The 13,096-nt window shown below is 36.2% G+C and overlaps 1 protein-coding gene across 5 annotated transcripts in view; it reads left to right on the top strand.

Moving 5' to 3' along the window:
• Positions 1–13,096, top strand: part of LOC121429143 (neogenin-like) — a 114,862-nt gene that overhangs the window by 44,757 nt on the left and 57,009 nt on the right. For all 5 annotated transcript variants that reach the window (XM_041626070.1, XM_041626065.1, XM_041626068.1 and 2 more), the window contains 2 exons: positions 133–420; positions 1,607–1,768. In XM_041626070.1, coding sequence (XP_041482004.1) covers positions 133–420; positions 1,607–1,768 — 450 coding nt within the window. The remainder of the gene's footprint in view (positions 1–132; positions 421–1,606; positions 1,769–13,096) is intronic.

Here is a 13,096-nt window from a genome sequence, read left to right as displayed (position 1 = left end):
ATGTAAGAAACATACAAAGTAAGGACATTTTTGGCTTTCCATAATTTTAGCATGGATTTAGACCATGGTCTATAAAGTTAAACCCGTCTTCAGAATATGGTTCATTGAGTTTAATGTCTTTGTTCTCCACAGCCAATCCTGGTGCTCCATATGTCAGCCTCGCCCCGACCAGTCAGATAGTTGCGATGGGGCAAGCGGCCATCTTTCCTTGTGTCATCCTCGGTGACCCTGCCCCAGCCATCACCTGGCGCCAGGAAGGAGCAGCTGCAAACATTGCGAACTCCACCGAGGTCCAGGTCCTCTTAAACGGTTCCCTGCGGTTCTCGTCGGTCACCCAAGCCCAGGAGGGTAGCTATGTGTGCACCGGGACCAGCATGCTTGGGACTGTGTCTGCCCCCAGCGTCACACTTTTCTCAGCAAGTAAGTGATAGTATGTCATTTCAGAGGTATATTGTATGGAATGAATATATTCCTAGGAATAACCATATAAAATACGGAGACATTATTTAGTTTTGTAGTCTTAAAAGCTATCATTAATACTTAACGATGTGTAAACTTTCAATAGGCTAATTGACTTTCAGTATTCTTTTCAAGAAAGAACCTTGGCATGCCATTTGTGCTATTGGACTCTTTGCCCATCCAATCAAACAATAGTATATCGATTGGTTTTCAACATAGGACATTTGTACTTAACTGCTCTACTGTTCATCCATTCAGACCTTATATACATCTGCCACTCTCCTTTCTGGTGTACATGTAGGAAATAGGTAATAATAATAATAATAATAATAATAGGCATTTATATAGCGCCATCTATCTAGAAATATTCTATTCCGAGGCGCGTTGCTAGTATTATTATTACCCCGGCTTTAGCTCGAGCTGCCTCTCAGCGCTCATGCATTCAAGGAATTAATCCTGCCGGGTACCCATTCACCTCACCTGGGTCGAGTGCAGCACAATGTGGATAAATTTCTTGCTGAAGGAAATTACGCCATGGCTGGGATTCGAACCCACGACCCTCTGTTTCAAAGTCAGAAGACTTATCCACTGGGCCACAACGCTCCAGGTATCCGTTAGGAAGAACTTCCTTGAATGCTTGAGCACTTAGACAAAATATCTTCCGCCTTATATAATAATAATACCCCTAAAACTGTTTATTATGTAGTTGTATTTCTTGTCTTCTTACCTTTAATTGTTTTTAATAATTGTCTTGTTTTTATACTCATGTTTTTAAATTGAATGAAATAAATGAACTTGAACATGCTTAAGTAGCACATATCACTGTCAAATACATCCCTATCTGTTCAGTTGGATATTATTACCCTGGCTTTTTAGCTACACATCCTTTATACAGTTTGGTGGCATTTCAAGGAATATATTCCTGCTGGGTACCCATTTCCCTCACTTGGGTAGAGTGCAGCACAATGTGGATGAATTTCTTGCCGAAGGAAATTACGTCATGGCTGGGATTCGAACCCACAACCCTCTGTCCCATAGCCAGAAGACTTAACCACCGGGCCACAGTGCTCCTACATACACGTATGTGAATGTTGCATGTAGACATTCTTGCTGTTATCACTATGTCTTCTGCTATTCTGACTCTCAGGTATGGACTGGAGCTTTGTGATAGAACCCACTGATCTTGATGTCCTAGAAGGGTCACCTTCGACCTTCTTCTGCCGGCCACCATTCAGCCGACCTACAGCTAATGTCACATGGTACAAGGACTCTCTCCTCTACACCCCACGAACAGGAGCGCAGATATTGAGTAAGTCAGAATGAAACCGGGGGGAATCGAAAGCATGTGCAGAACCATAAACCTGGAATATGTCACTATTTTCCTGTCAATCATTTGGTCTTAATTGGTCCAGGTTATATCATAGCCATCTGGGTCCCATCTTACAAAGAGTTACGATTAATCTGATCATCTTATAAACTTAATGGAAATCCAACATTGTCGCAATTTTTTCTCCAGGAAATTTTGCATGGTGTCCTTTGTAAACAAAGAGAAGCACACTGAATGTGCAAGAAAACAATCTACGATTATACATTACATCTAGAGTATATTTTGAACAAACGTGCATTTTAGATGTTGATGTAGTTGGCTTTCCATAGTTGTGGTTGATCAGATCAATCTTAACTCTTTGCGAGACGAGGCCTTGGCCCCATTTCCACACAGTCAAGGTCACATCTCAGTCCATAAAGACAAACTGGTCTGTCTGCACAGAAATATTGTTAGCTCTAAAGGACCCAGAAACATCTTTCGGATTGTGATGTTATACGTTGATCCAAGATGTAATTAACATTGTTGTTGTGACCTTAGGCATCACTGCGACATTGACAGTTGTATCAGGCCCTCTGTTAGTGCTTTTTTAGCACTTAACAGCGTTTCTGTGCAGCAGGTTCTGGTTATAAGTACAGTCATTTTCCAGAAATCAGGCATGGAAATTAGACAAATGGCAACAGAAATTACTTCAGGGGCTTAGCTGTATAACATACAAATTGACATTACAATATTCAAGTCTAACTATTAAATCTAACTGGTGGAAAGTATATAAAAATAAACAGCTCTGCCCCATCACATTCATATAATATTTTGACTTAATCCATTGACTAGTCTGTATGTTATCCCCTTTAATATGAGAAATGGCAAGCACATTTCTACTTAGTTTAGTCTAGATTAACAGGCTCTAATTAAACACAAACAAGGGCAGCATAATCACAATAAGTTATCTAATTGGGGCATGTGCATGTTCAGTGTGTGGGAATGTTTAGATTTCACTGTATATTCCCATTTCAGTTATTTCATGTGACCTTCCACTTGACCTTTGAGATTAGTAGATTAATCTTCATTTATGTTCGGGGATCATCAAGGCACACACATCCAGGCATTGTATTGTAATGTTTGTGCATGGCATTTCAGATCAAAATTCAGGCTTGATTTGAAGGATTTAGCTTTCAAAGGATTAAAGATGTGACTTTCATAATGTTCTCATGTTCAAATTGGTTATGACTGCTACATGTACATCTATATTGTGCTTAAACATATTAAAGATAAATTGCATAATAATAATGATAATGATAAAAATAATGATGAGGAGGATAATGATGGTGATGATAGTGATAACAATGATGATGATAAACGTGCGCAACTTTGCAATTAAAATGTTATATTGTATTTATGTTGTTTTCATCAGCCTATTTTGATTGGCTTGTGAAATAAAGATGAAATGAAATATAAATAACAAAAATAATAATGATAGTAATGATAACAGAATAACTGGCAATTAGACCAAATTATTAGTAAATGAAATGTTTGTAGACGAACAACAATTAGACAATATTGGATAAGACCAAAGGGAAGGTACACAAAGCGGTTGGGGACCTCATGGCAATTTACTATATGTAGAGGTAGTTCCACAAAAAAACAGTCCAAGGTAATTTAAGTTATCAATCTTTAGTTTCCTGCGTTCTACTTGATGAGAGCTTGACCTCAAAGTCACTTCCAGAGACTGTCCCCTGAGGGACACACCAAAGGACGTTTGTTGTTGACAGTATCAAAGCCTGGAAGATTGGCTGAATGCATCTTCCGTAACTGGACAATCTCAGCTTCGATTAGGGCATTTCTAATCGGCATATAGAATCGGGTCCCATTTCATACATGTATAAAGTGTTCGCAAGTATTTTATCATCATATGAGTGTTTTCAAGGGATTACTTCATACCTGTTGCAATTCGCGCACAAGTTTACACACAATTGGTTAGCAGTTCTTGGTTGTTAAAATGAGGAGGGGGGAAGGGGGGTTGTTGCAGGAAGAGATAAGTGTGACTTCGATTCTCGCTTTAAATTTCCAGTTTCGGGAAGCATAAGGCATCACCGCATTGGTCAAATCAAGCTAAGAAGACGACTGCATGACTGTCAAAAAGAGTGTGTGTTACATATCATGTGCGTGTCAGCATTTATACATGACTCTTGAGTCAATTCTTTGTGAAACACTCCCAAAATACCCCAAATATTTCTCTTCTTTGTCATTAAACAGTAATCATAGTTTGACATAAACCTGCGTGACGATGCTTGATAACAACAGACTTTAATGTACATGTAAGAATAATGTATGTCAACTTTTATAGCCGATGGATTTCCAAGTGATTAAGAATCCAACAGTGCATAACATACAAGAGCTTTACAAAACATCACTTTGGTTCGTGGATGAGACAATGACATTCTGGCTAATTAGAACCAGAGACACAGATTTATAGGAAAATACTATGAAAGAAAATAAAAATTAAAAAAACAGGGAGGACGTGCCTAGCAATAGTGTTATTTGATGGATATCTATGATAATGCATTGAGTAAATTTTCTTTAGACAGATATACTTTAGAACCCGACACCAAACAAGGTGAATGGCCAGAATATTATGATGTCTTTTTTTACAAAATTGAGGATTCACCTATATATATCTACAGTACACACTTGGGATTTTAATATAGATATGGGTCAATATTTCTCTATTTAATTTTTTCCATATGGATGAGCATAGGCTATTTGAATTATTTCTGATCTAGAGCGGGAATAACTGAATGACCGGCAGAAAAATAGGGAGGAAAAGAGGAAAGGAAGGACCACGTCTAGGTCCTGATTGGCTTACGTCTGTCACATGGTTGAATTTCATCTGTCACCTGATTTAATCCTGTCATTGACAGTCACTCAACTCTGCCCCTATTTTCAACCTCTAAATCAGTTGACTTTAGCATCTGAAAATCGTAATGGTTGGGTGCATTTGTAACTTTTAATTCATTTTTTTTCAGTCATATGTATTTTTCCCCCTTTCAAAATATCATTACAATAATCACTGTTTTCATCATGATACAACTAGGTAGGCAGATTGCTGTATGTATGTTTATTATCAACATTGCCAGCTGTTGCTGTGTGCAGTGTTATAATTTTTCCTGTTTCTTCAACCTTATCAAAGATGATATTCAGTCTGAGATTGACAGAGAACATGGATTTGAATTATTACACATACATGTACATACAGTGTACATGTACTGTTTTTGCTTTAAGAAGTTATACCCTAAAATAACTTAAAAAGGAAAGAATAAAAAAGATTGTTGATTAAAAAATTAAAATCATTGATTGCGTGATTCATCCTTACTATGACTTGCATAGTCAGTTGCCTTACTTTAATGGATGAATAACCTCTGTTTACCTAACAACATTTTCAACGCCAATTAAAGAAACCCAACTTGATGTCTTATCAACTCCACAACGCAAACATGTTTACTTGTCTCTGCCCCGAGCTAATGAAAATGACTCCGCAATCATGATTTTCCGCCATTACTCCAAAGACCCATGTCATGTTGTTAGCCACCTCTGGGGGCAATGGTTAATTAAGACCAGGAGCCAATTGCAGCAATATTTGTGTCGTGCTTGGATTGCATGTTTCCTTGGTCCCAGGATGGTTTGGCGCTGCTGCGACGTCATGCATTGGTGTCCCTGTCAGCGATCGACCGCTATTTTGGAGTAGTGGTGCAGAAATTGTGGAATGGCACTTCAGTAATCTGGGGTTGGCCTTTCTTGAACTGTCTTCAGTATCAGTCTGCATTGATTGACAATAGTCTACATTCAACAAGTAAGAACAATAGAATTGTTCCAGTAACTCATCGTCCTGGGTAAATTATCTAAATTTCCTGGAGGGAATTAATGAAAGATTTAGCTAGTTCCAATTGCAAAGTTAAAAAAGAAACATAATCCAAGCTAAGAAAGCTATAGCAAAGTGTAATGCTGCCTAATTTCTTGCATTACTACTCAAGAAAAATCAGGCAGAAAAATGACTTGAAAGAAATCCTTGTGAATTCAAAGACCCTGCCTGCATTCAGGAGGACAACGAGTAAATTGCCAATTCGCCTACTGCCAACTCGTCCACTCACCACATGGTCTACTTTCATTTACATGTAGTCTAATGCCATTCCCTCCATTAACATTACATCTAACAACCATTTGGTCAAATCATCACTTCGTCTAATCACCATTTCATCTATGACCATTTCCTCTCATAACCAGCTTGTCTGCTAATATCCATTTCATTTTCCATCATTTTGCAGCACAATTAAATCTTAATAGTCCAATTAGACAAAATGGTATATGGACCAAATGGCTATTGGACCAACTGCTGAGTTGACGAATGGGCAATTAGACAATGCTGATGGTGAACAACTTGATGGCAGACCAAATGATAGTAGACAAGTTTGCAATTGGACGAAATTGGCATTATACAAATTGGAAATAAACTGGACAAGGCAGCATAGAAATTCTGATGCACTTTCCAAGAGCAAACCTACTTCTCTTGTTTATAGCCGTGGTTGTTCATGACAGAGTAATTGGAGTTAACATTGCCCAACAGATAAATCCTGGGGATCCCATTTCATAAAGGACTTGCAACTGTTGTAACTTTGCCATTATGACAACTACCATGGCAACCTTGATTCTGATTGGCTGCTGAGCTCTGTTACCATGGTACTTGCCATAATGGCAACTATTGCAAGTCCTTTATGAAACGGCCCCTGATTGAGTTGTGTTGTCAGATTAACCTAATCCTCTTGAGAATCTTGGCATTACGTCGCGTTGTGAAGCACATTCGACGCACTCTCCCCATGGCACAAGCAGAGAGACAGACGAAAGATTGGATTAGCAATGACTCTATGAGAACAGTTCCCTTGCTAATTGAGCAGGCCTCTTATCTTTTTCTACATGTTCTACTCTTAAATTCCTTGGTGACCAATCTAGAAACCAGTTTTTCAAGTCTATGGAATAAGAGCTGTATTAGATATGAGTTTCAGTGAGACTACACCTGTAATTGGGCAATACCATCTTGGTATTATTGTTTCATGGTTTTTGTGACAAAACCTACCGGTTTGATAGTTTATTGCTGAAATCAAGTTTGAGGTTTTTCCTTTCTGGGTTATGTTTCATAAAGACTTGTTACAATAATATGAGCAGAATATCTATCACAAATATACAATCAGCCAATCAGCTTTAAGGATTTCAGTAGCTTTTAAATGTTATCACAAATTTATTATAAATAACATTGTGCACAATTTTTATTTAAAAAAAATACTATCAGCCAATGAGATTGAAGGATTTCTGTAGCTTTCAACTGTTATCACAACTTTGTTATTATAACAGGTTTTATGAAACAGGCCCCTGGTTTACCTGTTACATGTACCTCTCTCAGTGACAGATTGAAGTCATACTATAGAGAGATGAAATGCAAATGGTTTTTATTGTACTTTCAGTATGCAACAACTATTTTTAGACCCACTCCTGAAGGAATATTTTATTAAACATCTTGAACCTTTAAAAACTTGAAATTTATGCATTTTATTCTACATAGCATACTTGGGGCAGCTGCTGGTACATGACGCCACAAGTCAAAAACTTAAACTTTTAATGATAACTTTTTTATTATATTTCATTGATTATCCTCAAGTTTTCACCAATATTTGTTTATTTTTTCTGTTTTTACACCAAACTTTTCTTCAGGGTCAACTTCCCCTTTAAGGGGGTATTAAAACCAAGTGATGATGATGAGACCAAATAAATGGCCATAATACTAGATTCGTAGTAGATTAAATAGATCAAATGGGTATATCCATGGATCTTATTAGACAGTATAACAATTTGACCAACTGTTATTAGACCAGGTGGCTAAAAAAATATAAACCCTTATTTTGGGAATTGTCTTATTTCCAAGTAAAAAGGTTTTATGAGTGTTTTTCCATGTGTCTTTATCCCACCCTGCATCTTATCGGAACAATCACTCATGAATTGCCGGGAAGTTTGTCGGGCCAGTACCTGGGGGTGTGGTTTCAGCGACTTCCTTCGGGAAGGAGAAACCCGGTAACGTGGTTTAGGATCCCACATCGATCCTCCATGTACACAGATTGAGATGGGCTTTGGGAGTATCACCACTAGGCTACAAATTAAAGTTCTTGGCTCACTTTGAAATTTGATTTGTAAAAATTTTCAAAGTAAAAAAATGCAGAAATTCTTGTACATACTACTTCTTGCCCAAACTCTGCTTACATGTGCATGTAGAAATCAGAACTTTATCTATTGTGGTGCCTGGCCCTTATTTTCATATTTTTGGGGCACCAATACCATTTTGTATCATTATAAGGAATTGCTTTGGAATAAAATTTTGCCATTATGCTTCCATACTAGAGCCCACATAAAGACAAGGATCTAATACTACCAATATATGTACATTTATCACTGAATATCATAAAGAGTTCAGAAAGCAGAATTTATACATTGTAGGTCTTGATAACAATTTCATGGCCTATCCTCCCAAATGACTTACCTAAGAAATACAACATTGCCAATTTGCCTTCTTATTGGAGCCTCCATGAAGACAAGGATCTGATCATATGACCAATGCTTTTGTACACTACTTGTACATGTATTAGAGAAGCTCATTGAGAATTTCATAGAGTATGTAGATTAATTGGTCTAATTCAGTCTCTATGCCCTGTCCTAGCTCTCAAATTAATCACTTATGGAATAAAAAAAAATTGCCACTTTGCCTCCATACTAGAGCCTCTATGAAGACAGGGATGTAGTACTATTGAACATATGCATGTACAATGCATTTACCACTCAATCTAATGAAAGATTCTGAGAGTATAAGTTTACTGTTCTGATTTAAAAAAAAAAATTATCCATTGATGCCCTGTCCACTCAAACAATTAAGCTTTATGGAATAAACTGTTGCCAATTTGCCTCCATAATTGAGCCTCCATGAAGACAGGGATCTGATCACACAACCAATGAACATGATGTTGATCAAGGAATCTCATTAAGGGATTCATTGAGCATGTACTGGACTAATGCAATCCCTTTTGCCCTTTCTCCTCAAATTAATCACCTATGGAGTTAAGTGTTATCAATTTCCCTCCTTACTGGAGCCTCCATGAAGGCAGGGATCTTATCATACGACCAATGTAATGTACATATATGTGCATGTATCAATCTATCTCATGAAAGAGTCAATGAGTGTATATTATCTGATTCAATCCTTAATATTATATTCTCTGTTCACTTAAATTATTCACCTAAGGAATAAAATGTTGCCAAATTACTTATATAATAGAGCCTTCATGGAGACAGGGATACTTCTGTACCAATAAACATGTATAGTGTACATTTTGTGTAGTATTGTACATCTGAAACCCACTGAAGACTCAGAGAGTGTAAATCAACAGGTCTTATTCAATCCCTGAATGCCCTGTCCACTCAAATTCACCTACATGTATGTATGGAATAAAATGTTGCCAATTTGCCTCCTTATTAGAGCCTTCATTGATACAGGGATACGATGCTACTGTACCAATAAACATGTACAGTGTTCATTCACATGTATCACTGTAACTCATAGAGAGCTCAGAGTGTAAATAAACTGATCTGATTTAATTCCTTGATGCCCTGTGAATTCAAATTGTTCACCTATGGAATAAAATGTTACCAATTTGCCTCCTTATTAGAGCCTGCATGGAGACAGTGCTCTGATGCTACTGTAATGATAAACATGTACAGTGCACAATATGTATCAATGTAACTCATGGAAAGTTCAGAGTGTAAATTAATTGATCTGATTCAATCCTTGATGCCCTGTCCATTCAAATTATTCACCTATGTAATAAAATGTTGCTAATTTGCCTCCTTATTAGAGCCTTCTTGGAGACAGGGATCCAATGCTACTGTAACAATAAACATGTACAGTGCACATTCGTATCACTGTAACTCATAGAAAGCTCAGAGTGTAAATTAACTGGATCTGATTAAATCCCTTGATGCCCTGTCCATTCAAATTGTTCACCTATGGAATAAAATGTTGCCAATTTGCCTACTTACTAGAGCCTTCTTGGAGACAGAGATCTGATACCCACAGCATATCTCTGAATCTCATGACAAAGTCAAAGGACCTGTAAATTTGAAGATGAAATATTACATATCCTTCCAATTTCCTGGGACGATTTGGCACTATTTAGGCTCACTCTGCCTAGTCAGTGTTAGGTACAGGAGTATTTTTAGATGTGACTGGTCATTGATCTTATTTTTTTACTTTTGCCAAGAAACTTTGATGACTGAAAAATAAGTGAAACTGATCTGCATCATTCTCAAGGGAAAAATCAATCTATTTTATGCAGTATAATTCTTCCCATTGGTTCTCTTTGATGTTTTTTATTCAGTACATGTACATGTAGGCCTGCTATGTGTTACAAATTAAAAATAGTATGCAGAAAATAAATTTAGAAGATAGAAATAACATGACTAGAAGGATGAGAAGAATCTACATCAAAGCAAAAGAGTGAAAGAAGAATGAAATGAATAATGGTATTCTAACATAAAAGATGATTAATATTTTCTTCAAGTGTTTTTTGAAGTTGTGATTTTCATCGCTTACACTTTACACTTTATCATAAATGCAGAAAGGTCTCATTTCTGTATTGTGCTTTATTCCCCATTATAACAATGGGATGGAAACTTGAGATGTTGATTGATTATGGAATAATACCACTTATTCTTTGACATTTGAAATATGAGAGAAAAGTAATTAATTTTGGATTTTCTCTTTATCACTGCTGACTTAACATTTGACACCAAGGATTTGGCAGTGATCTTTGCATGAAAAATTGCATTAAGCCCATAATGTTGGTTTTTACTTTGAAGAGAGATTTGTACCAGTTTGCAGCAGAAGGTATGTTCATACAATTAGATGTAGATAGATGGCATTTACAGGGTGATGAAGGTGTTGATGGAACTGTTCTTTTGTAGAAATATGCTTTTTTTGCTCGGTAAATTTTCTAGAAAGTCTCCTTGGGGTGGTCCATCTGATTAAAAAGTTATTCTCTACATTTTCTTATCTTCATTCAGAATTTTCTGACACTTTTGGGTGTCTTGGTCTTTTTTTTTCTACCGATGTATTGGTTTCTTTATAAATGGGCTTAATGCTTCTAGCATTAAATAGATTATTTTCCATTTGTGGCTAGAAACAAATAGATATTATTTTCAATACATGCAAATTCCCTCTTTATACAAATATTTTAAAGATATTTCAGATGTGGTAATAAAACAGTCACTAGTACTGGTCAAAAATCGGCTGTATGGTGTGGCGGGGCAAGTATCAAGTGAAATGTGGTTTCATTTGTTGCAAATTCGGAAAGCTCCACCTAGCCCCTTAGTTAGCTTGTTATTCGGTAAATGTAACCATTAACTTTTGTCTTTTATAATGAGAACCATGCCCTGAGATATGACTGTACCAATTAGCACAATCCAATATTTTTATTACTTCATTTCATGGATGTGATTCAGAAAATGAATTTGTCAAATGATGGGTAATTAAGGTGGGGTTAGATGTGTGAATGGGTGGGTAACTGATGATAGCTTTTTGCAGCTCATCTGCTATTGTCATGTCAATGTTAATTTTGCTGATAACTCTAGTGATTGAGAGTATGAGTTTGAGAGGCACTTTTACAAAACTGTGTAACATGCCTTTTAACCAGGAGTCCTACTGTGAAGGTGCCATGTTTTTTTCTGTTCCTTCCAGCATATTCCCACCCCCCAAAAAGAAAAATAATAATAAAATGATAATAATAATGAAATTAAATGAAATAGATAAAATGAATGAATGATTAAGTAAATAATAACAATAAATAACTTAATGAATAATCAAAAATAACATTGAATGAAAGAATGAATAAATTAATAAATGAATTGATTGGTTGGTTGGTTGGTTGGTCGGTCAATCAGTCGATTGATCGATCAATCAATTGATCAATTGATTGATTGATTGATTGAATGAATTAAAAAAATAGGTAACCAATTAAATATTTCAAAAATGTAATGATGTGAGGTATATTGATTAAAATATGCTTTAGTGATTCCTGTTTGGAAGAAATGGGGCTAACATTTCTGAGGTTCATTGACTTTCTTCCTTCTCTACTTTGCTGCTCATTCAATACTGTCTATTCACCAACTGGTTAAAGGATTTTGATATGCTTCCTCAAGCAGCGAGAGCTAGGAAAAAGTACAAGGGATGATAGAAGGAATAGAGTGATGGAGGGAACGTGTAGAAAGTAAAAAGAGACACACAGAGAAAGAGAGATGGGTAGTGGGAGAAAGGAAGAAGAAAGGAAAGACCTGATTACAATGATCACATTGACATGATCACTGACAACCTGTAAACCAGTTCACTGTAACCTGAGTTTTGATATACCGGTATTTTGATCTAAGGAAAAGGGATGGGTATGGGTTTGTGATAGGGGAAACCCATCATAATCTGCCATCTTATCTCTTCTTTGCTCTTCCTAGTATTAATTTGTACCAGAACCTCTGATATCAGAAACCCTAGATACATGTATCACTTGCATTCATATCATCCGTTTTGAATGCCAAATTGAGGCCAGTAGTTATGTCTTTGAACATGTGGTTAAGTTTCCTGCTGGAAAGTTTTTGTATACACTGCGTAAAGTGGGCTAGTTGAGTGGTATTTGATCTGCGAGTAGTCTCGTAATTCTCTTTTTGATAATTATTTGCAAAATTATTAATGTGTAGTTTATGCATGTGCCAATTTTCAACAGATATATAAATATCGGACAATGTTGGCAAAGATATTAATTCTGTATCTTCTCAATCTTTGGTTAAATCTCTGATTTGATTTGATTCATTTATTGATTCCACTTTTAAAACAAATATCATAATATACGTAACAAATGTGGTCATAAACATTGTGTATTAATGATAAAATTAAGTATCTAACATAAGTTTTTTTTTTTAAGCATAAGGTACACTACAAATGTAAAAAAAGTGAGGAAACCTAAATAAAAAGCAGAACTTGTAAAAAATTAGGCTCCCAATGGGGGAAAAATATAAGTTGTTACTTTGAGCGAACAAATGTGGAAACGGAATACATATTTATTACGTAGATTGTTTTACACAAATGGTATCGAATGGCATCAGGTTACCAGAAAAAGATGAAATAGAAAAAAACCGAATAGAAATAAAAATAGCAAAATAAAAAGAAATTGGAAAACG

This window comes from Lytechinus variegatus, chromosome 15 (assembly GCF_018143015.1).
Source record: "Lytechinus variegatus isolate NC3 chromosome 15, Lvar_3.0, whole genome shotgun sequence".
In the NCBI taxonomy this organism is placed as follows: domain Eukaryota; kingdom Metazoa; phylum Echinodermata; class Echinoidea; order Temnopleuroida; family Toxopneustidae; genus Lytechinus; species Lytechinus variegatus.
The sequence above is the reverse complement of the archived record's forward strand: the minus strand, read 5'-3'. Positions and strand labels throughout refer to the sequence as shown.